The sequence below is a fragment of the Asparagus officinalis genome, chromosome 8 (genome assembly GCF_001876935.1).
Source record: "Asparagus officinalis chromosome 8, Aspof.V1, whole genome shotgun sequence".
Classification (NCBI taxonomy): Eukaryota; Viridiplantae; Streptophyta; class Magnoliopsida; order Asparagales; family Asparagaceae; genus Asparagus; species Asparagus officinalis.
Genome location: NC_033801.1, coordinates 14102003 through 14125391, shown reverse-complemented (window position 1 = coordinate 14125391; position 23389 = coordinate 14102003). Strand labels below are relative to the sequence as shown.

Genomic DNA, 23389 nt, shown 5'->3' with positions numbered 1-23389 from the left:
CCTTCGAAGCGAGTGCAGAGAACAACTCCTTTGTGACAAGGAATCAACAGCTCCAAGATCAGAGTTGAGATCCAAAGTATTCCGAAAATTCATCCCAGTCAACCGCGAACTTTCGAAAACTTTGGAGGGGGTTCTGTAGGCTGTCTAAAAATCACAATGGATAGTTGAGTCTTCATCGAACACTGATGATGGAAGTTACAATCTGACGACTTCCAGAAGGCTACAATTTGAAGACTTTCACATATCAAAGAGCTAAAGCAAAGATTACAAAACGACGATCTGCAGCAACGCTCTGACAGAAAGAGATTACAAATCGACGATCTCTTCAAACCAAGACGTGGAAGTCCTCCCTACGTACCATCTTCAAGACACAACACCAATTTGATTACCTACGCAGCTTCAACCGCTGCAAACAAGAATGCATCTTCTTATGTGAGATGATTGATCTCGATGGCTGTGACAACAACATGACTAATATTATATTAGCAACTATTAGAGATGCTGATGAGCAGTGTAATGATATTCGACACACTGAGGAGCACATGGTTAAACCATGCAAAGAAATCTTAGTGGAGATCATGACCTGCAGTTGATAGAGCGTTGTTGAGATGCCTCAATTGTCACAAATGGCCTGAATAAGACCTTCTTTACTGGTCATTGGTGTCATTCATATATAAAGACAGAGAAGCTCGAACGCAGCTCTAACCGCCACCAAGCGCAGCTCCATCGCTGTCAACGCAGCTCATCAACCGCTGCCAAACGCAGCTCCATCGCTGCCCAACGCAGCTTACCAACCGCTGCCAAACGCAGCTCATCAATCGCTCAATCACCGCCAGAACGCAGGTCAAGGTTCTGACTCATTCAAACGTGATCGTAACAACTTCGAAGCTGTTCTCTACCCACGATATAGGGAGTGGTTTACGTGGGTTGTTACACCCGATTAATGGGGTAACTAAACCCCCATTTAGGCGCGGATTATGGGGGCAGTTACACCCCTAATCCCCCTATAAATACCAACCAACTCAACAGAGTTAAGGATCGGATTTTTGATAATCGGATCGAGGGACGAGATATCATTGGAGATCGGATTTTCTGGAGAGGATCTTAGAGAGAGAGTTGGAGAATTAACTCTTTATACAGTCTGGGGAATCAACATCCATTGAGAAATCCAGACGTTAGATACTTGGTTTATTAACCGAATCATTTTCGGTTCAAACAACTCTTTTTATCAGAGTTTGTTACTCGTTCTGAACCACGAAACTCGTCAAGAGTTATCAACCAGATAAGACCGTTGTTCCAGTGAGTATAGATAGTCGGATCGTCAACGAGAAGCAAACTCGACGCGAGCACTCGAGGGAGGCATCTCATCGCTACCAAGAAGAACCCAGAATTAAACAAAGGAGAGAATCCAGATCATTCTCTTCTCTTTTGTAATCAGGAATTCAAATTGTAATTGAGAGTAGAGAGAGTTGTAATCATTCTTTTTCTAAGCAGTTAGAGAGAATAAAGTCAAACGCAATTCTTTCATTCATTTTCTTATTGCAAAATTTCCAACAAACAGTTTTAAATATTCACCTTCATTGTATAACATTGTTTCAATATTTTTCACTTTTGCAACACTGTACTATATCAAGTAAAACTTGGTTTCATGTCAGTTGAAATAATATGAAATTTTAAATTAGCATTAAATTATATTCGTTTTCTATCAATTCAAATATTAACATGAAAATTTAAATTAGGTTTATCCCATTTAAACAAACATCAAAGAAAACAACTAATCACAATATTAAAGTTTAGAGACAAAAATGAGTATAAACTATTAAAGTGGAACTGAGAAACAAATTTTAGTTTGAAAATAAGCCAAAAATACCTAATCATGATATTTAACCACGTGCATTGCACATGTATAAAACCTAGTATAGTAATAATACTACACATAGGTGCATAACAGCAGCACACACACACTGATTATATATATATATATATATATATATATATATATATATATATATATATATATATATATATATCATATATATATATATATATTCATGATACCTTTATTAAGAGGAGTTAAGATTTAGAAACTCATAACACGAAATGAGTACGTTGAGTGAATAATCCAAACAAGGAAACCCTCATATATATACCATGTATCTCAAGTTGTGAACCACTAAATATCAAATCCAAATCCTGTGAACAAGCAATAAAGAAGTACATCACCAAAACCTTATCCAGGATATGTCATGCATGTCAAATCACAGTATCTCACACTACCCTCGGGTAGGTGACACGGAAGCAAATATACAAATCATGTGTGATCCTTGACAAAAGTAAATACCGTCACCCATAAACGGTCTCAACATTCTAAGATCAATGATGCAAATATTTTTCATATCTGATCGATAGAAAAATTACTAAAAATAAAAATATGGTAGGTTTCAGCAAACTCGCGATACCGAAGCTAAAACTGTGAATCAATCTCAAATCGATTCAAATCTAATTTATTCATCCCAGAATGATCACAAACAATAATAAAACTCATTTATTATCATATAAAATTATTTTTTATTTTTTTTCAAATTTTTAGGGTTTTACAGCTATAACCCACGAGCTTTAGCCATTTTTAGGTATCTTGATCCATCAACAAATAATTCTGTGAAGGCTCAATTTCATGAGCTATAACCGATAAATTTTATCTTATTTTAGTTATTTTTATCCATTGTCAAATAATTTTGTGGAGTTTAAAATTTATGATTCCGTGAGCTATAAAAAATGAATTTTGGTCATTGTAGGCTATCTAAAAATCACAACGGATAGTTAATCCCCATCAAACACTAATGATAAAAGTTACAATCTGATGACTTCCAGAATGCTATAATTTAAAGTCTTTCACGTAGATCGATGAAGGTTATAATCTGACGACCTTCATAACAATCGATGAAAGCTCTAGTTCAACAGCCTTCATAATCAACATCGAGAGTTACAATCTGATGACTCTCATATTTTTAAGGAGCCAAGATGAAGATTACAAGAAGACGGTCTTTGTAACGCTCTGTTCGCGGGAAAAATCGTAGCTTTAATTGAAGTCATTGTACACTCTTTAGTAATAGTTTATCGATTACAAAGATCCGGTCTTTTTATAAGATCCGGTTACAACGATATCAAAAGAAAATAAAAATTACAACTTTTTCCTTGTTTGTCGAACAAATCACGAGCTCCTGTTTTGCGGTCACTCGCTTTGGTGGGTTCTTTGCCTGCGCCGGGGTTTATTCGTGGACCACCGCGCGATCTAGATCCGGTCGGATCTACACGATATGACGGGTATTATTTCGCGAAAGAAATAATAGCCGGGGGGGGATTAATTCACCAAGGAAATAATCGCCCTAGTAATCGAAATCGACCAAGCGAAATCGAGACTCTTCTCGGGATCAAAAAACCAAGTTTTGATCCGGAGGATAACCATGTAGATCTCAGATCTGATCTCTCTCGAACTCCTGCCTTATTTGGCGTGGATGATCGCCAAGAACCAGATCTGGAAGTCGAGTCTTCAAAGCTCCGAAAGTTCAAGTCCAATTCTCAATCCGACAGAGTTTTGGCTCCAAAAGTTCCAACCCCTCAACAATGAGCCCCCCTAGCCTATTTATAGGCACTCAGAACTGTAGTGGCTCGGCCACCGAGCCACCTAGAGGTGGCTCGGTTTTGGCCGAGTCCTCCAAATGTTGGTTTTTTTATTTTCCGGTTTATCCGAACTCTGATTTGTTGATCTGAACTCTGATTTGGCAGTCCGGATCCTGATTTGACAGTAAATCCGCTTCGGTTTTGATATGAACTCTGATTTGGAAGTCCGGATCCCGATTTGGCAGTAAATCCGCTTCGTCGTTGATCTGAACTCTGATTTGGAAGTCCGGATCCCGATTTGGCAGTAAATCCGCCTTGGTGTTTGAGTTCGAATCCGTTCTATGGTTGGATGACTCGTTGACTCACCGAACCGTTAGCTTGATTCCGCATGCGAGTGGATGTATTCCATTGTTTGCGTGCGGTTCGTTAGCCTCGTCGCCCGCTTCGTTGCGTGTCTTTTGGCTTTGGTATTATGGACTAACGATCGTGTTTGGATATGTCGCCCGATGGTTCGTTGGTTTGTCGAATCACCGTGCTGAGCTGTGCTAAGGGACCCATAGGCAGTTTTATACGCCTACACGCTCCAGCAAAAGAGATCATAAATTGATGGTCTCTTCACATCAAAACACAGAGGTCATCCTTGCGTTACAACCTCAAAACGCAGAGACCATCCCTGTGTTACAACATCAAAACGCAGAGGTCATACCCGTGTTTCAGAGTCAAAACGCAGAGGTCATCCCCGTGTTTCAGAGTCAAAACGCAGAGGTCATCCCCAGCACTCTAATTAAAAACACAAAGTTTGTGGACTCAAAATGCGGAGTTTATCTCTGCGTCCAAACTCTGCGTTTTAGATTTACAATGCTGTGCGAACAAGGCGTTTTCAGCCAAAAACAGGCCCAACTCTGCGTTTCAAGTCTAAAACGTAGAGTTCGGACCCAGAACGTCCAAATCGACGTTTGACTCGTTCAAAGCACGAACTGGACGGTTTCAAAATCGTTTTCCCCATGATTTAGGGAGCAGTTTAATTGGGCGGTTACACCCCATTCAGCCCCACTTAGGAGTGAATTAAGGGTGCGGTTACACCCCTTAATCCCCTATAAATAGGAGTAAACTCAACTGAGTTCGGATCTTTCGGTCCTTCGACTTGACAGCGAAGAAGAGATATTTGGCTAGCTTTAGGGGGGAATTGCTAGAGCCTTGGAGATCGACAACATAAGCTTTCTTCATACTTGGCTTACAAATCGATTTTCGGTTAAATCAATCAACTCTTTCATAGAGTTATAACTCGTTCAGAGTTCCCAAACTCATTAAGAGTTTCAAACTTGCTTTGCAAGTTCTCCACAACGTCAAATCGTGAGGAGGAGATACCATTCCAGTGAATCAAGACGTTCAGATCGTCAACGAAGAGCAAACTCGACGCGAGCATTCGAGGGAGGCACTCCATCGCCACCGTAAAGAACCCAGACTTAAACAAAGGGGAGGATTCAGATCAATTCTCTTCTCTTTTGTAATCGGGAATTCAAATTGTAATCAAGATTAAGAGAATAAAACATTCAATTCTTTCATTGTCTTCTTACAAATTTCCCACCAAACAGTCATTCTTAGTTGTCTCTACCTATTAGCAATCTTGAGAATGCTGAAGCAACAAGGAGAAAAGCAAGCTAGATTATACTCTTTTCTTCTCTATCTAAATTGTAATTATGAATTGGAATGTTGATTAGAGAAGTAAGATAAAATTTTATTGTTATTTATAATGATTGATTGGGAGAGGAATAGTTGTAACATTTTTATCATTAGTGCAAATAAATTTATATTTAGTGTGTATCAAGAGTTAGTAGAGGATTGTTATGTGTGGTTGTTTAATTTGGAAATTAATAGCAATCAATTGAGAGGTTATAAGAAATTGTATGTATGACTGTAGGCTGTCTAAAAATCACAATAGATAGCTGATTTCCCATCAAACACCGATGATGGAAGTTACAATCTGACGACTTCCAAAAGGCTATAATCTGAAGACTTTTACGTAGATCGATGAATGTAACAATCTGACAACCTTCACAACAACTGATGAAAGCTCTAATCAATAACCTTCACAATCAACATCAGGAGTTACAATCTGATGACTCTCACATATCAAAGAGCTAAAGCAAAGATTATAAAATGACCATCTTTGCAACGCTCTGACAGAAAGAGACTACAAATCGACGGTCTCTTCAAACCAAGACGTGGAAGTCCTCCCCGCGTACCATCATCAAGATGCAGCACCAATTCAACCGGGGACGCAGGTCAAACCTGGCTGCAAACGCAGCTCACATTCAGCTCCAAACGCTGCAAACGCAACTCAGATCTAGCTGCCAACGCAGCTCATGTTCGGCCGCAAACGCAGCCTCCGAAAGCTGCCAACGCAGCTTTCATCCGTTGCCAAACGCAGCTTCCAACAAGCAGCCAAATGAGCTTCCAGCCGCTACGTCCGAGCCTTCAAACACTGCGTTCAAGCTTTCAGACACTGCGTTTGAACGCAGAATTCACATCAGAACGCGGATCTTGCGTTTGACTCGTTCAAACACAAGCTGAACGGTTTCAAAACCGTTTCCCACAATCTGAGGGGATCACAACTCCACTCAGGAGTGATTTAAGGGGTGATTACATCCCATTAGCCCCATTTAGGAGCGAATTAAGGGGGCGGTTACACCCCTTAATCCCTTATAAATAACTAAAAAATCAGTTTAGAGGGGCTGGCTTTTGGATCCGGCTCTTAGGCAGTAAAGAAGAGATCCTTGGCTTGTCTAACCAATTACGGTTAAGATCAATCAACTCGTTCAGAGTTCTAAAACTTGCCACGCAAGTTCTCCACAACGTCAAATCGTGAGGAGAAGACATCGTTCTAGTGAATCAAAATGTTGGATCGTCAACGGAGAGCAAACTCGACGCGAGCATTCGAGGGAGGCACTCCATCGCTGCCAAGAAGAACCCAGAATTAAACAAAAGGGAGAATCAAATTCATTCTCCTCTCTTTTGTAATCAGGAAATCCAAATTGCAATCGATTTTGAGAGAAAACTTGCCACGCAAGTTCTCCACAACGTCAAATCGTGAGGAGAAGACATCGTTCTAGTGAATCAAAATGTTGGATCGTCAACGGAGAGCAAACTCGACGCGAGCATTCGAGGGAGGCACTCCATCGCTGCCAAGAAGAACCCAGAATTAAACAAAAGGGAGAATCAAATTCATTCTCCTCTCTTTTGTAATCAGGAAATCCAAATTGCAATCGATTTTGAGAGAATACAAGTTAATTTTCTTTCACTGTCTTTTTACTACAAATTTTCCACAAACAATGACTTCATGTATGTATGCATGGATGTGGAAGTAACATGGCAACTGTTATGGTCATTCACCGTACCAAAATAGAAGTATCGGAAGAATACCTGCACAGTCAAAGCCAAGTCCCTCGACTAGACGAGCAGACAAGCCTTATTCCGTCCGACAGGTCATCATGACCGACTCGAAGAACGGGATCAGTCGTTCCCTCATAATTAAGATGACTCCTCGAGTAGACGACTCGATTATACACCCAACCCAAAGTCCACTCGACTGTCGGGTTGCCAATTCAACACAAACTTTGATAAAATAAATTATTTATCAAAGTAAAAATAAAAATAAAAATAAAGTAAAAATAAATTGATAACAATAAAATAAATTGATAACAATAAAGTAAAAATAAAAATAGATAAAAATAGGTTGAATATCATGATTATTTAAATTGATAACAATAGAGTAAAAATAAAAAAAGAAAATAAATTTTTTTTGTGGGATTGATCAACTCAATAATCTCTCTCTTAAATAAAATATTATCATTGTTTTTTTTAACCCAGACTGTGGCCACGTGATCTACTATTTGTGAGTTATAAACACATTAATCTAATACAACACCTCTATTTATTAGTATCTTAAAGTCTTCAAAAGATGGATGATCATTCAATTCGTAAAAAGAATTTTGGATATGAATTTACTTGTAATATGTCCATTAAATTTTTAGTTGTGGTTTGACTCATATTCACATTAACTTTTAGCTATTGTTTCACTCATATTTATATTATCTAATATTCTCATTCAATTTTATAACTCATTCTCTGTATCATAGAAGTAAAACTGAAAGTATGAAGAATTATTTTCTTACGAAATTAAAACAACAAGATTATGATATATTTCGCTATGTGCTCTAAATATTTTTTTGATACAAGGTCCCTATCAAATCTTATCCTAAACAATATGAATAAAAAATACTATTATAACTCACTTGTCTAGGGTAATTGTATTGTATATAGGATACATAACTCATATGGAATATCCACAACTGCTAAGTGGAATTTGTTGTTATGAGAGCAACATGTTAGAGGCTCGTATTCAAACTTTTTAACTCTATAAAAGACACAAGAATTTGGAGTGCATAGCTTATATATCGTAACGAACATATTGATTCATGAAGAAATTTTTCTAATAACGATATTATTACAACAATATTACTATATATGATATTTTTAAATAAATTATAAAGTATATATAGAAAACTCAATGCTTATAGTGAGTAGTTAAGGCTCCACAAAATATGTTAACTTTACATTGTAGTTTGCTATTTGTAGTATTATTAGCAATGTTATTACCTTTCTTTTTTATCTTATTATTCACACGTTTCTGATGTAAGTTCTCTTTTGTTAATCATTCAATTAGTTATATTTAGTTTTTATAATATCAGAGGGTAGAATATTCTCTTCTACTTAAAAAGTGTTGAGTTTTTATAATATCAGAGGGTAGAATATTCTCTTCTACTTAAAAAGTGTTGATATAATTTTCTTAAAAAATATATACACATAGTAGCAAAAGTATGTACTTCAGTTCAACTCAAATATTGGCTTGAAGCCATTTAGAGTGAGGTCCTTTCTACTCTAAAATGGTGATATAGTGATTACAGAGTCTAAAAGTTAAAAAGAAATTTGTACAAAGAAAAAGTAATTTAATGTGTCAAATTAATAAGTAATTTGTAAATTATACATGAGTAGTGCAGATAGCTATAAAAAGTAATGCATATATATTCATAAAAACTTCATAGTGAGTGACCAACTATAATCATCCTAATTTAAGTATAATTAATTATTATTTTAGTTACTATTTTGATACACTTAACTATGAAATAAATCTCCAACAAAAATAAAAATTAAGATTGTATTATGCTGTATGTAAATAAATAAATGTTATTAGAGCTCATCTTTATATTAAATTTAAAAGTAATAATTTAAATTATTAAGTACCAAATATTAGCTCATGTGAGAAAGTAAAGTAATCTATGATCTATATAAGTTTATAGTCAATCAATCAAACGTATTAAATTTATGATGACCACAGTCAAAATTATATGGTGGGTTCACATTAAATATAATCTATAAAAAAATAGTACATTAAATCAAAAACTTTTTAACAACTATATATATTATCTAAATTTTTTTACATATATAAACTATATTGCCTAGAAATAGTGATGTACATACTTAACTATGGTCTAATAATCTTATCATTATTGTTTCCTTCAATCTAGACTGGTCTATTATTTATGAGTTATAAATACATTAATATAGTATAACATCTCTATTTATTAGTATCTTAAAGTTTTCAAAAGATGGGTGACCATTCAATTCGTAAAGGAATTTTTATATAATTTTTTTGCATATATAAATTACACTGTCTAGGAACAGCGATGTGTTGTACACTTAATTATAGACTAATAATATTAAGAACAACTTACTCTTTAATATTATCATTAATTAACGTATTTATGCATTACACTGAAAACACAATAAAAATTAAAAAAACTACAAAAGAAACACCCTAAAAAATTTTAAAATTTAAAAAAAAAACACCCTAAAATTTTATAATTTACAAATACACAAAACTATTAAACATTACGTTAAAATTAAGAAATTACAAAAAATCATTAAAAATTTCCAAACTTTGGAGAGGTAATTTGCAATGTGCTAAACTTTAAGGGTGTTTTTTCTGTAAATTTAAATTTTAATAGATTTTCAATCATTTATGTTCTTTTCAAAAAAGTTACGGGTAATTTTGACCATGAAAGATTTTTCCTAAATCTATACTTTTAAAGTGAGTATGATATTTTTGTAAAATTTAGTTTTCTAAGGGTTGTTAGTAATTTTGTATATTCATTTTTGTGTTCATAGGTTAAAAATTCTCATGGTATTTTTTTATAAATTATAAATTTTAGGGGCTTTTTGTAAATTTTTAAACTTATAAACCTTTTCTACCGATTGTAAATTATTTATAGACTATTTATAATTCCCATGCTTTCAATTTACTAATGAGTTTGAAATTCTCAGGGTGTTATTTATAAATTTTGAATTTTAAGGTTTTGCTTGTAATTTTTGAAACTTCAAGGGTGTTTTCGAATTTTAAGGTTTTGCTTGTAATTTTTGAAACTTCAAGGGTGTTTTCTTTAAATTATAAATTATGTAAGAGATATTTATAATTCCTATATTTTTTTTGAAACTTCAAGGGTGTTTTCTTTAAATTATAAATTATGTAAGAGATATTTATAATTCCTATATTTTTAATGTACTATTAGGTTATAAATTATCAGAATTTTTATAAATTTACAATTCTGAGGGTTTTATTTTGCAATTTGTAAAAAGTTTAGAGTGTTTATTGTAAATTTTATAATATTATTTGTAGGTTTTTAGTGTGTTTATAAGTTTGAAATTTTGAAGGTGTTTTTTATAAATTTTATATTTTTAGGGGTGTTTTTGTAATTTTTAAAACTTACAAGATATTTTCTCCAAAGTCAAAAACTTTTAGTTTCTAGCTAGCATATATTTTTTAGATTTCTCACTGAATTGAAATAAGTAAAATTTATTTCTAGCTAGCATATATTTTTTAGATTTCTCACTGAATTGAAATAAGTAAAATTTATAATTTTTAAGATGTTTTAATAAAATTTTAAATTTGTAGGGGTGTTTTTGTAATTTAAAAAACTTGGAGGATTTTTTTACAAAGTCCGAAAATTTTAGATGCTGACTAGCATATGTTTTTAGATTTTTCTGTGATCTGAAATAAGTAAAGGATTTGAATTATATCAAACATATTTTAATTATCCAATAACATGTTAAATCTTATTTTTAATATGATAAATCATTTAGTTACTAATTCAAAGAAGATAAGATAAATAGAATATATTAGGATAACAATATAATATTTAAAAAAGTTAAGGGTAATGCTGACAATGAAAAGATTTTCCCGAGCTCGTACTTTTAAAGGGGGTATGATATGATATGATTAGATTAGATATAAGATGAATAAATTTCAGGAAGAAATGTTTTAACATGACATATAATTTTTATAATAGTATTAGATTAGATACAAACACACCCTAATACTCACGGTTAAGTTTGTAACCGCCACAGCTCCATCGTCCAAATTTAGGCATCTAGAACATCGCATATTCGCGTATTTCTCCAAGAAACAACAAACGTACACCCCTCACCCAAATCCCCATCGTTATCCACCGTTTGATCCTCAAACAACGGTCGAGATTGCTTGAACTTAATCAGGTGCCGTTTAGGTTCCGGTTTCGGTTTCGGGCTTAACCCGGAAGCAAGTCGCATTAATAAATAAATTCCTGTCCACTTATCAAACGCACTTTATTATTTGATTTTCGCCCTAATTCTCTTCAGATTTCTTGGAGATAAAAAAAAAAATTTACTGGAGAGAATTTTTCTTCCCCTCGATTGATCTTCTAGGGTTTTATACAACGAAAGGTTAGTGCTGATTCTTGTTTTATACTTCGATTCTAGTATTAGTTGATTGGTTATTGAAAGCGTTGGTTTCTATAACCTTTTTATTATTATTTTTTTCTATATCAAGGATTTAGGTAATTTCTTGTCGGTGAAATTTTGATATTGTGTTGCTGATTTTTTATAAAAATTTAACGGATCTACTTATTTTTTAGTATGTGATTGTAATCTGAGTTTCAGGTAATTAGATATTATCGATGTATCTGATACAATTTATGAAAGCTATGATTAATTGGAACACTAGAAATTATTGAATCCTCAAAGCCCTAATTTTTTCCCCTCAAAAAGATAAAAGTTATCGGGATTCAATAATTTTAGGATTGCAACAAATCACATCTTTCATAAAATTTGAGATGTTATTTCCTTTATATTATTGCTTGAAATTTCTTGAAATTTATTCTTTATTCTATACGAATCATAGTTTTGTTGTTTTATTCTGTACAGTTAGTTTGTTCCATTAATCTTTTTCGTCATCACTTGTGATCTTATTGGTGTATGCTTAATTCTACGTTCGAAAAATTCTTAACGAAGTTTATATATTCCTAATTCTTTTTTCTTTTCTTTTTTCGGTTTTGAAACAGAGAGACAAATTGCTTATCAAATATCATTGTGATCATGAAGTTTAAGAAAGGAAGCAAGGTGGAGGTGTTGGATAAGAGAGAAGTGCCCAGCGGCTCTTGGTTGTGTGCCGAGGTCATCTCGGGTGATGGAGATTACTACAGTATCAAATATGATTGTTATTCAGATAATGCGGGTGTTACAGTCGAAAGAGTACCAAGGGGCGCAATTAGGCCCCGCCCTCCTTCAGTCTTATACACAAGGTGTTGGGTTCCTGGTGACATTGTGGAGGTATTCGAGAAAAACTCATGGAAGCTTGCTGAAGTATTAAAGGTAGTTAAAGGGAAGTATTTCTTTGTTCGGCTCATTGGCTACTCTAAGAAACTTCGAGCTCACATGTCCGAACTCAGGCCACGGCAGGTGTGGGAAGATAACAGCTGGATTGTAATTCAGAAGGTAATCTTGTTAATCTGTATTTGTGATACAGTTGTTCATGAGAGTGCCCTAGCCTTTTTTTGTTCTTGATGTCGTTTGAGTTCTTAGCTTTTACATAAATTGTTGTATTCATGCAGTTTAAAGGTAGCTTAATCTTTGCTTAGGATGTCATGGCTATCTAGAATAGCCTTGCTTTTCATCCTCCATTTCATTCTGATTGATTAGTCATTTTCTTTTGCAGGAAGGAGGTAATGATAGGTTCATGAACAGCAAGTCTAAAGCAGGAGATGACAGTAACCGAATGCCTCAGTCGGGTATAGAGGGGAAATCCTCTGGCCAAAATGATCAGTTTTCCCACAAATATGAAGGTGGTCTTGACGAATGCGGCTGGGTGACTTTAGAAGGCAAGAAGAGAAGGCAATGCTTGTACTTGCCTCAGACGGATACATGCACTGGAGCTCGCAAGAAGTTGAGATTTGTCGAGAAAATGGAGAGGAGTCAGAGAGCCTTGGGGACACTTTCATCGCATCTACTTGAAAAGGTAGATGCTGATGCTTCCTCACAAATAATTCACGATGCAAAATGTATGTCTGCATCTTTAAAATACAGAACAAGCAGGTTTTGTGAAACAGATGTGGATGAGCAAAAGGAAAATTATTCCGTTGGCTATAATTTTGTAGGTTGTTTAGAACATGATGATGCTAAGAGTACATGTTCATCAGTTGGTAGTTGTACTGTTAGCAGTGGGCTAAATAAGTCACTGGGCTACCTTATAACTAGTCAAACTCATGGCACACGTAGTCATTATGATGACACTGCATCATCTCACGAATCAGGAAGTGAAAACTCACTTCTTGTAAAAGAGGGATTACCTGAAGAAACTCATTGTCTAGAGTTAAATGCATACCATTCTACTATGATGGCATTATATGCATCTGGGCCCTTAAGTTGGGATAAAGAAGTTTTGTTGACAAACCTCCGGCTTATGCTCAACATTTCAAATGATGAACACCTTTTGGAGTTGAAGAGCTTAACATCTGCTAAAAACAGATATTTTTCATAGGGCACTGGAATTTGTCCTAGGATGTAGGTTTTCTTCAACTTAGAATTCTATGAATCCATTCACCAGTGACCAATCCTACCTGATGTTTGGCCAATTTAATGTTTTTGTTGGTGTAAGTATGATGGGGATTGAGACATGTAACTATAAGAGATCTTAAAGTTTGAATTTAATGAAGTGAATTGCTGTACCTAGAACTTCTGTACAATAAATTTTCTAAAGCAATGTAACATCTTATATTTGAAGTTCATTCAATTATTATTCTTGCCTTCTGTCAAATATTATTTATTTTGTATATTCTGCATCCAGAATTTGGTTAAAGTTGCGTAAATTCTCAACATTTGCAAGATGTATACATTTTTTAGCAAGATACCTGGTTAAATTTCATGAGATCATTTTATTGTAACATCGGCATTGTTGTGGTGTTCAATTGTATCTTAACTTCTAACTATATACAGGAACTAACTACCTGTTTTGTACAGCACGAGCTTAGTCACGGTGAGCAAACAATTCTATTGTGGCTTATGAGCTATGTCTTTTGGACAAATCAAGTTAAGACATCTTTTTAGTACAACATGGGACTTTCATAATTTTTAGAAAAGGAACGTTTGTTGAAGAGCTTGGAAGGCTGTTAGAAGTCAAAGTTTGTAATGTGTTTAATCATGCATGCTGGAACTGTGCATATGAATGTGCATTCGATGCACAAGGGGTTTCATTTTCATGGTGATAATGTTAGTAAGTTTCTTTTCCTCTCGCCACTACTTCCTCTTAGGTCAAAACAATTGTTCTTTACAGCTTGTTTAATTTGATGGATGTTGAATACGAGCAGATAATGCGTTTTCTTCATGATAAATATGAAATGCTGGGCTGCATTTACATGTCGGCACTATTAACGGCTCAATTTGGGAAAATGATTTTACTCCCATGCCTTTTCAGGGCCAAAGTTGGAGACTCCTTAAGTTTGTCTTACATCCAAGATGAAGGTGGTGACTGCCATCTATTTATATATCTTGGATTGTGATACTTGTCTCTGACTATTCCCATCAGCATGTGGAGATCATTTGGTATCCTTCTCTACTTCTATTTCAAAAAAAATGTTGTGCCTTTACTTCATGAATGAATTACAGTCAGAGAAGCCAATCAAAAGATGTACAAACAAATAATTGACATGTACATGACTCAAAAGGTTTATTCTAATCTTTCTCTCATAAACTTCCGCATTTTCATTACTTACTAATTCTGATTGTACTGTGCATGTTTTTGTACTAACCATTTAGCGAAGTCCTGGTTTCTTTGCTCAAATTTTGTGTACAGATATGATTGACTATTTTGTTTATGTTACATAAACAAATAATGCTTGTGCATATGCAATAGGTAAAATTCAGTAGTATGGCTGTCAATATCTTATGACTTGTAATATGTAACTATGATTCAATGCTATATATACAGAAATTGATGTGTATCTGATGCAGGTATTTGTTAGGTCAATATATCTTGTGGATATGGTACAGTTAATGCATCTTATAACATGATTCATATTTTACAATATGCCATTTTCTAGGGAAGTTGATTCGATTTATAATTGGATTTCTTACTCATTAAATTAAGAATGTTCAAGTTTAGTTACATATTGCAAGCTTCAGAATAATTAACAAAAGAGAACATCCGAGTCTAACTTGCCTGCCTAGTTAATGCGCCTACAAAACTATCATCAAGCCTACTTTTCTTTCTCCACTTTCTGCCGAAATTCGATCAGCCCTTAACTCTCTCACTTCAATTAGTCAATCCACATGTTGGACCTTATAATGCGGTGGTTTTGTTATGTATAATCACAGTTGTGAAGGAGGTGAAGAGAAAGAAATTTGACATATATTTATCTGTGTGTGTGTGTGTGTCATGTCTATCATATTGGGAGTCAATGATGAATGGACTTGGGAGAGAACATGGTCTTTCGAAAGAGAACGCTTGAATAATTATCCAAGGCTGTTTTGAACTTGAAGGAGGACCAAGTAGCTCCATCAAAAAGGGTAGACAGATAAAAACCATTAATTTCTAGTAGATGTTAGTAATTATTGATTAATTAATTTTTAATTTGCGAGTATATAACGAGCTCTCTATGCGTATGCTATTTGTTGATAAGGCCTTGACAAATTTACACGTTGTTACTTGAAGGGAAGAAAAAGTGTAATAGAGTGGGGAAGAGATCACTTGAAGATGATAATAGTGAAAAAAATCAAGAATGATTGATGGATGTAAGTATGTGTGCTTTCTTTTCTTTTCTTTTTTCCTTTTTCTTCTTCTTTTTTTCCATAAGGGTGACAAACTTGGTTTAAAAACTTGCTAGGTTGTCATCTTAAATTTCAATTTTTTTGTACCATCGAATTATCTGTTGTCATTTCGTTGAAGACCTTATATTCTGTCATTGGACTTTGATTTTTCCCCCTCCTTATTCATGTACTTGTACTTTCTCTCGACAGTTTTTACACTTCTTCATGGTTATTGATCACTCCTTCATGGTTATTGATCACTCCTTGCTTTCAATTTGTCTAGATTCTTGTGAAATATACGCTTCTCAATGTATTATTTTAACTAATATAAGGGTTCTAGCTTATCTTACGTTGCAGGGTACCAACATCTATGGAAAACGATGTGTTTGCCTATATGGCAGGGAACATGCTATGTGGCTCTATGGGACAACTCAAGTAGTCACTGCTGCTTTGTAGTTTATTAATTATTTATTTTTTATGACTAGAAAAAGGTTTATTCCTTAAAAGATAAAGCTAGTTGTTTTTCTGAAGATGAAGTCTATTTCTGTCATTGTTTCACCAACAGAATGATTGTCTATTGTTTGTTTGATGTCTTCATGTTGTTGTTGCTCTACTATATCTTCTGAAGAAAAGAGACTGAAAAGATAATAAAATCTTTACCAAACCAAGCATTGTTGCATGAAAGTGAATTTATAATTTGATATCTTTCTAATAATTAGGAAGTTGAATGTTTAAGGTGCTGAATATTGTCAGGAGGATTCAGGGTGGTTACACTGTATTTGAGGGGTCAAAACTTTCTGTTTTTTGTGAAAATGGTTATGAAGTGACTGGTTTGGACCATAGGACCTTGTGATTAAAGGTAGTTTTTTTAAAAGGATGGCAAAGAATTTGAGTGATGAGGTTCCCATACCCCTCTTCTTTATTCTTAATGGGGATTGGGACACTGTACTATTTTGGTTATCAAGTCTAAGAATGGAGATACAATCAGGTTGTGGTTAGATTCAGTCATTGTAAATGTTTCTCTTGATCGTGTTTCTCCCTTTCTGAAGATTGTGTTATCAAGTCCAAGAATTAGTGCGCCTGTGGTTTGTTAGTATGTGGATATTTATGCATCTGTGGACAGATTCAGTCATCGGATAATTCCATTAGGAGAATTTTTTTTATGTACCAGATTCCCTGTGGTTAACCATCGTCTTGCTTCATAATTACAGTTGATTTGTCTGATTCATTTTAATGGAAATGTAACTGTTGGTGCATTAATTCTTGAAAGAATGTCAGTAATTGTCACATGTAGGTGCTGCTGAGATTGCCACAAGAAGGGTAAGGGATACTAGTTCTGCAGCAGACTGATCTGTTGAAAGTTACGAACCTTAACTTACTTTTGCATTGTTTGTTTTTGTCAGTTACAATTTAAGAAAGTAGAACATGCCTAAAGCAGGAAGATAATAACGTCATCTTGTTCGTTTGTTGAATGTAATCATTAGAGTTTTTAGTAGCGGATAATAATTTATGTGATCCTTCTATGCTATCTTTAATTTGTCTGGGGTTTTTCAGAATTGTATGTTGTCTGTTGAGGAATTTAATTGTGATGCTGATATGACCTGCATGTTCATTTGTTTGTGTGTGATCTTTGAGCAGATTATTGGCATGTTTAAAAGAAGAGGGAAGTATCTGAGTCGATGGTAGAAGATAGATCATTTGGTTTCCATCCGTCCGTTTTCAGTGCCGGTGCTTCGTCAACGATTGCGGATTCCTGAAGACCTCATAGTGCTTTCTCTTTCAGCTTAGGTCCAAAGGACTTTATTCTTCTAGGACTTCTTAGTTGAAGGAACTGTCTTTTTGCTGTCTTACTATGGAATATTGTCACCGGATATTTATTATCGGTTTGAAAGTCTGTAAGAATTCTGGTTACTCGCTGCTTACAGGAAATGAATTTGAGTTCAAATTCTGGATCTTCAAGTCAAATTCTGTCAATGAACGGATTGATTTAAAACGTTTGGAAAGCTGGTTGGTTGTCATAAAAGTTTGTTACCAGCTGCTGGGGGCTTGTTTGGCTCAATTTTGACTCAACTTAAATACAAGAGCATCAATTATACGAGTACAGTCTATTACCATAGGAGTCTGTTTTGCTAAGTGCTTCGCAAATTATTGATATTTTTCTATGCATCACAAGTTATTGATATTTTTCTTTGTTTTTGTACAGAGAGGTGACTAGGTTTTTAATGTGATATATTTTTCATATTTTATCTGTCAGCTTTTTCAATTGGCCGAAATATCAGTTGGAAAGCAGGCAATTTAAACTCTAGTACAAGCCCCTTGCAAGTGCCGCAAGTGTTCTACCGGTTGGGGCTTGGGGCCTTGGCTCAAAGCTCAAAAGTTAATGGTCGATCCGTGTCTATGACATGTTTGTTACTAATATTTAATTTCTAATTATTAAGAAAGCAGCACTTGTGCTACTCACATTGTTCTGGACTGTGAAAGGAGGACGTCAGACCCCTCTTGCTCTCAAGAAAATAACAATAATAATAGGGAGAAGTATTTCTAAGGTGACACCTTAGATAATTATCTAAAGACGCTGCCTCAAATCACATGATTGAGCTACATTGTGGATGATCCGCTCTGTTGAACTTGATCTACATATTTTAAAACCCCAACACACCAAGTTTGGGGTGAACCCGTCGTCGTTTGACCTTTCATCCACTCGTATTGATTTTAACGGTTTTGAATGAATAGAGCTTTTCACATGGCTCGACGGAGGGTCAAAGGACGATGGGTTCACCCCAAATTTGGTGCGTTAGGGTTTTAGAATATGTAGATCAAGTTCAACGGAGCGGATCATCCACAATGTAGTTCAATCATGTGATTTGAGGCCACATCCTTAGATGATTATCTAAGTAGTCACCTTAGGAATACTTTTCCCATAATAATAATAGATAAATAATCCATACTAATTTCGTAAAGCTGAACAAAAGGACGTTTGGCCTTAAAACCCCTGTTTTAATATTTTTTGCCCAACAAAAACGACCATCATGACTACATCAACAGGCCAGCCACAGCAATTATCACCATCTCGGACTATGAAACATTTTTCTTTCACGTTGATTGATATCACAGCAAACTACAGTAAAGCGCAGCAAGAAGCTGCGTCCAACTTCTACAACACAACATCAAAGCTCATCCCCCAAATCTTCATTTCTTAGTACGCATATTTATATGTTTTAACTACCTACATACATATTTTTCAAGCTCAATACTCGCTGCAAACACTAACTCATTCATCATTCTCTTCACATCCTCAGTTTCCGGCCACTGCCACGGACACTAACCAGCGTCACGTCATCGATAACCGGTCCACAGAGCGACCCGTCAGTCTTACTATGATAAAAGCTACTCAAAAACACAACCCTAGTCCTCTTCTCAACCGCCGTGAACCTCAAAACCCCGCGCTTAAACCCTCCCTTCCCCAGCGACTCATAAGGAATCTTCACGTTGGCCTTCGCAGCGTACGCCTCAATAAGCATCGAACCTTCGCAGGAATTGGCTGCGTCGCCAACCGAGAAAGTCAAGGAGTAGGTTTTCCCAGGGACAGTGCGGACGACTTGGGCGAGTGCGCTCTCTTTGCCTGCGACGAGCTCGACTGCGCGCTTGCCCCTCGGGACCGAGAAGTGGGCGGAGTCGATGTATTTGACAGCTTTGAGAGACTCGACCATCCAGCCGGGGAGAGGGGAGTGTGTGTCTTCGATGTTTGGGGGGATGAGGACTCCCCATGAGGTGTTGGGGAATATGTAGGGGCCTTCTTCGAAGTCGGAGTTCTTTAGGAGGTTGGCTGGTGACAATTGGGAGGGAAAAAAAGTTCGAATTAGTTATTTGAGATTTGATTTTAAGGGAGTACTTAAGCAAAGGGAAATTTAGATTTGCATCAAGTTTCAATGCTTAAGTAAATAGCTTGGCAATCCATATGGTGTTGTTTGACAATGAGTTAAGCGAGCAATGATTAGGAGCTACTATATATCTTTCCCAATCAAATGGAATGAATTAACCTGTTTCGGTTAATTTGTCAGGCACAATTTTTTTCAAATTTTAAATTCAATGTTTGGTTAGCTAGAAAAAAAGTTGTCGGATTTGTATGGTAAATGCATTACTATTATAAATCAAGTGTTAGTTTATCTGCAATTTTTTTGAGCTGACATGCAAATTGGCTGTAACAAGTGCCGTATTTTTCTTCATCCACAATAAAAATCCAATTACTATTCCTAAGTAGCTTTTTCTTAACCAAAACCTGAAAATATTTTCAATTTGATCCTAACATTTGCTGCAGCAGCTCTATTTAGCTCTTATGTACATGATATACATAAACTAGTGTTCGCTAAAAGAGCATATTACTAGTTAATTTAACCATTTTCTTTGATCTTTAATTAAGCATAACAAGTAAAATACTTCAAAACAAGGGGGTTGGAAATACTCACTGTTTGTAATTCTCGGAGGATACAAAGTCCTGATGGCAACCGAATCGATCAACGGTCCACAGGCCGGATCCTCCTCAACCCCGGGGTTATGAATCACCAAATCCACCTCGTCGAACATCGCCCTGAACCCCCACGCGTACGAATCCCACCCGTTGCTGCTGTACATGGTCTGCATCGGGAGCACGCCAAACTCTGGCGTGACAGACACATTGAGGCGCTCCTCCTGCGCGCAGGTTCGCGCTGCGCTGAACGTGACGGAGTAGTACATCCCCTTTGTTACTTTGAGTTTCTGTTTGATGGACGCCTCGTTGCCCAAGCGGATGGCGTAGGCTCCCTCGGGGACGAGGAGGAGCATGTCGCCCTGCTTCTGGCCGGATTTTATGTACTCGACGAAGCCAGAAATCTCCCAGCTTGGGATTGCGTCGTGGGATTTCACCTCTGTGCCTTTGAGTTTGCCCGGGCTGGGGCCTTGCTCGAAGTTACCGTTAGGCAGTAGTCCTGGGTTTGATAACGGAACACGAAACAGGAGTCATTATCAACAATCTTGAAGGGGGTTTTCCAACAGAAAATTGTGTTTTATCCTACAAACTATTCCAATTCTAATTTCGAGTCGTGACTGACTGACCGACTTCGGCCTGATCAAAGTTTAAACTCATTTCTTTCTTATTAAAAACCCCTTTTTCTTAGAGAAGTAAATAATAATAATAATAATATTAACTTCAATGGACGAGTGAAAAATCATTAATAACTCTTGATATTAACTTATTTCCATGTTTTGATTGAAACTTTTATGCTCTTTTCTGCCCATCTTTTTTTTTAATTTTCTTTTTAGAGTACTATATACCTCTTTTTTCTAAAAGAAATATGCCAGAAATAAATTCTTGAAACGGTCTAGCAGCGGTCACATGGGTTTTGGTCCCTCTAGAATTAATACATGGGTCGAGTTTGGTTCGGGATTGGATCCGAATCAAGTAATGTGCAGAGATGGGGACCATTATGATTTGATTCTACGTGCAATAGGAAATTACCAAAATCAATAGCAACAACTAGATAGAGTTGGAATATATACATGTGGAAAGTGGACAGCCAAGATATATGTGACAGCAACTCATGTCCCATATCCACTCATACGTTTCTATCAAAAACTACTTAAAAAGGATTATAGTCGAGGATTAAACATAGAGGTGATGATGACAGATGCAAGAATTTTTTTGGTACTCTTAGGAGAATGACAACCAAGTCCAGTCCTTACCATTGTTTTTGACACTTCAAGAATGATTCAAAATGTTTTTTAGTTGTAGACATGTTGTTGTTGTTGTTGTTTGTTTCTACTTTGTTCATTCTTAATAAAGTTGAAAACTATATTCAAAATAGACTAAATGGCATTTAAGTGACTTACATGTTTTTCGCAAAATTTATACACCCTAAGTTGTTTAAAATTGGCAATTTGCTACCCTCGGTTCCGTAGATATTAAAATTTTCACTCAAACGTTCTCACGTGACACCCACATGCTAACTCTAAGTGCCGAATTAGATCTTTAAAAGGAAAAATTTTGACTGTCTACACGACAAATGATAACTAAGTGTTGATTTTAAACAATTTATGGATGTATAAATGCTGTGAAAAAAACAAGTGAGGATATGTGAGCAAAAAGTGAGCAAAACTGTAAGGCACTTAAGTGCTATTTAGCCTTCAAAATATTGAAATTATAACTAGTGACTTCAAATATGAAAGATTAGATTTAGACATCGAATATCTATAGTTCTTGAAAGGGAATATGGAAAAGAGAGGGGGATGAAAAAATATCTTAAAAGGGTACTTTAGGTAATCAGGAATAAAAGGCACATGACGAGCTGATACGCACGTGAACGTCGTGTCAGAGCTTCACAGAACGTGGCCTTTTGAAAAAAAAGGTTTCGTACTCACAAAAAAATAAAATAAAATATATTTACTATTTTACTTCCCCTAAAATTTACGCTCTGACGAGCTCATCACCCGAAAGGATCCAAGTACAATATACCAAAATTTGAATTTTGAATTCTTGCCCTCAAAAAGTGCAGGCAAAATAAATGGGTAAATATACTGAAGTCTTGGACATAATCTTCATCGTGATTTCTTTTTTAAGAAATATAAATTAATGGGTATTTTACTTGACGTTGACAGCTTAAGCTCGAACAGTTAAGCTCAAATGGAACATTAAAAATGACAACTAAGAGAGGGAGAGAGAGATCACCATCGGTGATGGCTACGGCAACGTGTACCGCGGCGCACAGTAGCAGCAGCGGCGCAGTGTAGCGCAACATCTTCGAGCGAGAAATGAAGTGAACTCGAGAGGAAGAAAGGAGGAGAGTTGGGATGAAACGAGCAGAGGTTATGGGGGGCTTATATGCACAGCGGGGGGTGGAAGAGCCCCTGGGCTTCATGATAATATCGGGATTGCCACTACCCCGGATGCATTTAATATACACGTGTCGAGCGGCCCAGCTGCTGAGGGGAGGAATGTGCGGCATCCGAGCTCATGTCGGGTGAAGTTACGACTCTGACCCCGCCCCCACAAGGGTAGTTTGGTTATTTCTCGTTCTTCTCGTGCGAGCTGGGTTTGAGCTGTTATGTAGGTTGTATGAGTGTTTACTTGACAAATCTTACGACTATTTTATCCTAGTCTTAACCGTCTAATTGAGATCTTCTCATTTTGCATTGGCGCAAATTGAGTGAGCTTGGAAATTTTATGTGAAAAATAGAGTGATGCACAAATATGGAGTGTTATTTATAAAGTAAAGCTCCCCGCAAATTGTAAGAGCTCCATCTACCAATCTTCTAATGCTTTTGGTTTGTTCTGAAATGGGTGCTAATATATATGTGTGGATCTTGAGAAAAAGATAGTTTTGATGTGCATCGCACATCGATAAACAGTTCAAAGCAATCTACGTGAGAAAGAAATTGAGGATGAAATTAAGTCTGAGTTTCCTTAGGTTGACAGAAACTTTTCTCTGATATTTGCTTTGGAGAAAATAGGGTAATACAATTTTAAAGGAATATCGTAAATTAATGAATTTCGAAAAAAAATATTAGTCAGGATGGAAATGTTTTGTTTTGATTTATTTAAGTTGAATTATGCTTACTGATC

At 35.8% G+C, this 23389-nt stretch overlaps 2 protein-coding genes across 16 annotated transcripts; one reads left to right on the top strand and one right to left on the bottom strand.

Annotated features, from left to right (window-relative positions):
• Positions 11317-17789, top strand: LOC109851600. 15 transcript variants are annotated; one of them, XR_002249916.1, is made up of 8 exons: positions 11318-11439; positions 12057-12489; positions 12710-13009; positions 14011-14026; positions 14126-14263; positions 14465-14714; positions 16153-16230; positions 17090-17789. XR_002249916.1 is itself a non-coding variant. In XM_020421828.1 (3 exons), exons 2-3 carry the CDS (start codon positions 12091-12093, stop codon positions 13529-13531), a joined length of 1221 nt encoding a protein of 406 aa, XP_020277417.1. In that variant the 5' UTR covers positions 11317-11439; positions 12057-12090; the 3' UTR covers positions 13532-13718. The 15 variants fall into 15 exon arrangements, 1 of the variants encoding a protein (XP_020277417.1); XR_002249911.1 differs by having other exon boundaries at positions 15701-16230; XR_002249909.1 differs by having other exon boundaries at positions 14465-15555; positions 15701-16230.
• LOC109851567 lies at positions 18869-22787 on the bottom strand. Its single transcript, XM_020421767.1, has 3 exons — positions 22496-22787; positions 20262-20759; positions 18869-19621 (listed from the first exon to the last, which is right to left on the bottom strand). Exons 1-3 carry the CDS (start codon positions 22770-22772, stop codon positions 19083-19085), a joined length of 1314 nt encoding a protein of 437 aa, XP_020277356.1. The 5' UTR covers positions 22773-22787; the 3' UTR covers positions 18869-19082.

What these genes read in the sequence shown, in the direction of transcription:
- LOC109851600 (XM_020421828.1), top strand. Translation starts at nt 12,091, where the DNA reads ATGAAGTTTAAGAAAGGAAGCAAGGTGGAGGTGTTGGATAAGAGAGAA. An exon ending in GCTGGATTGTAATTCAGAAG is followed by an intron (nt 12,490 to 12,709) that starts GTAATCTTGTTA and finishes TTTCTTTTGCAG; the next exon opens with GAAGGAGGTAATGATAGGTT.
- LOC109851567 (XM_020421767.1), bottom strand. Translation starts at nt 22,772, where the DNA reads ATGCCGCACATTCCTCCCCTCAGCAGCTGGGCCGCTCGACACGTGTAT. An exon ending in TGCCGTAGCCATCACCGATG is followed by an intron (nt 20,760 to 22,495) that starts GTGATCTCTCTC and finishes TATCAAACCCAG; the next exon opens with GACTACTGCCTAACGGTAAC. An exon ending in TCCTCCGAGAATTACAAACA is followed by an intron (nt 19,622 to 20,261) that starts GTGAGTATTTCC and finishes AATTGTCACCAG; the next exon opens with CCAACCTCCTAAAGAACTCC.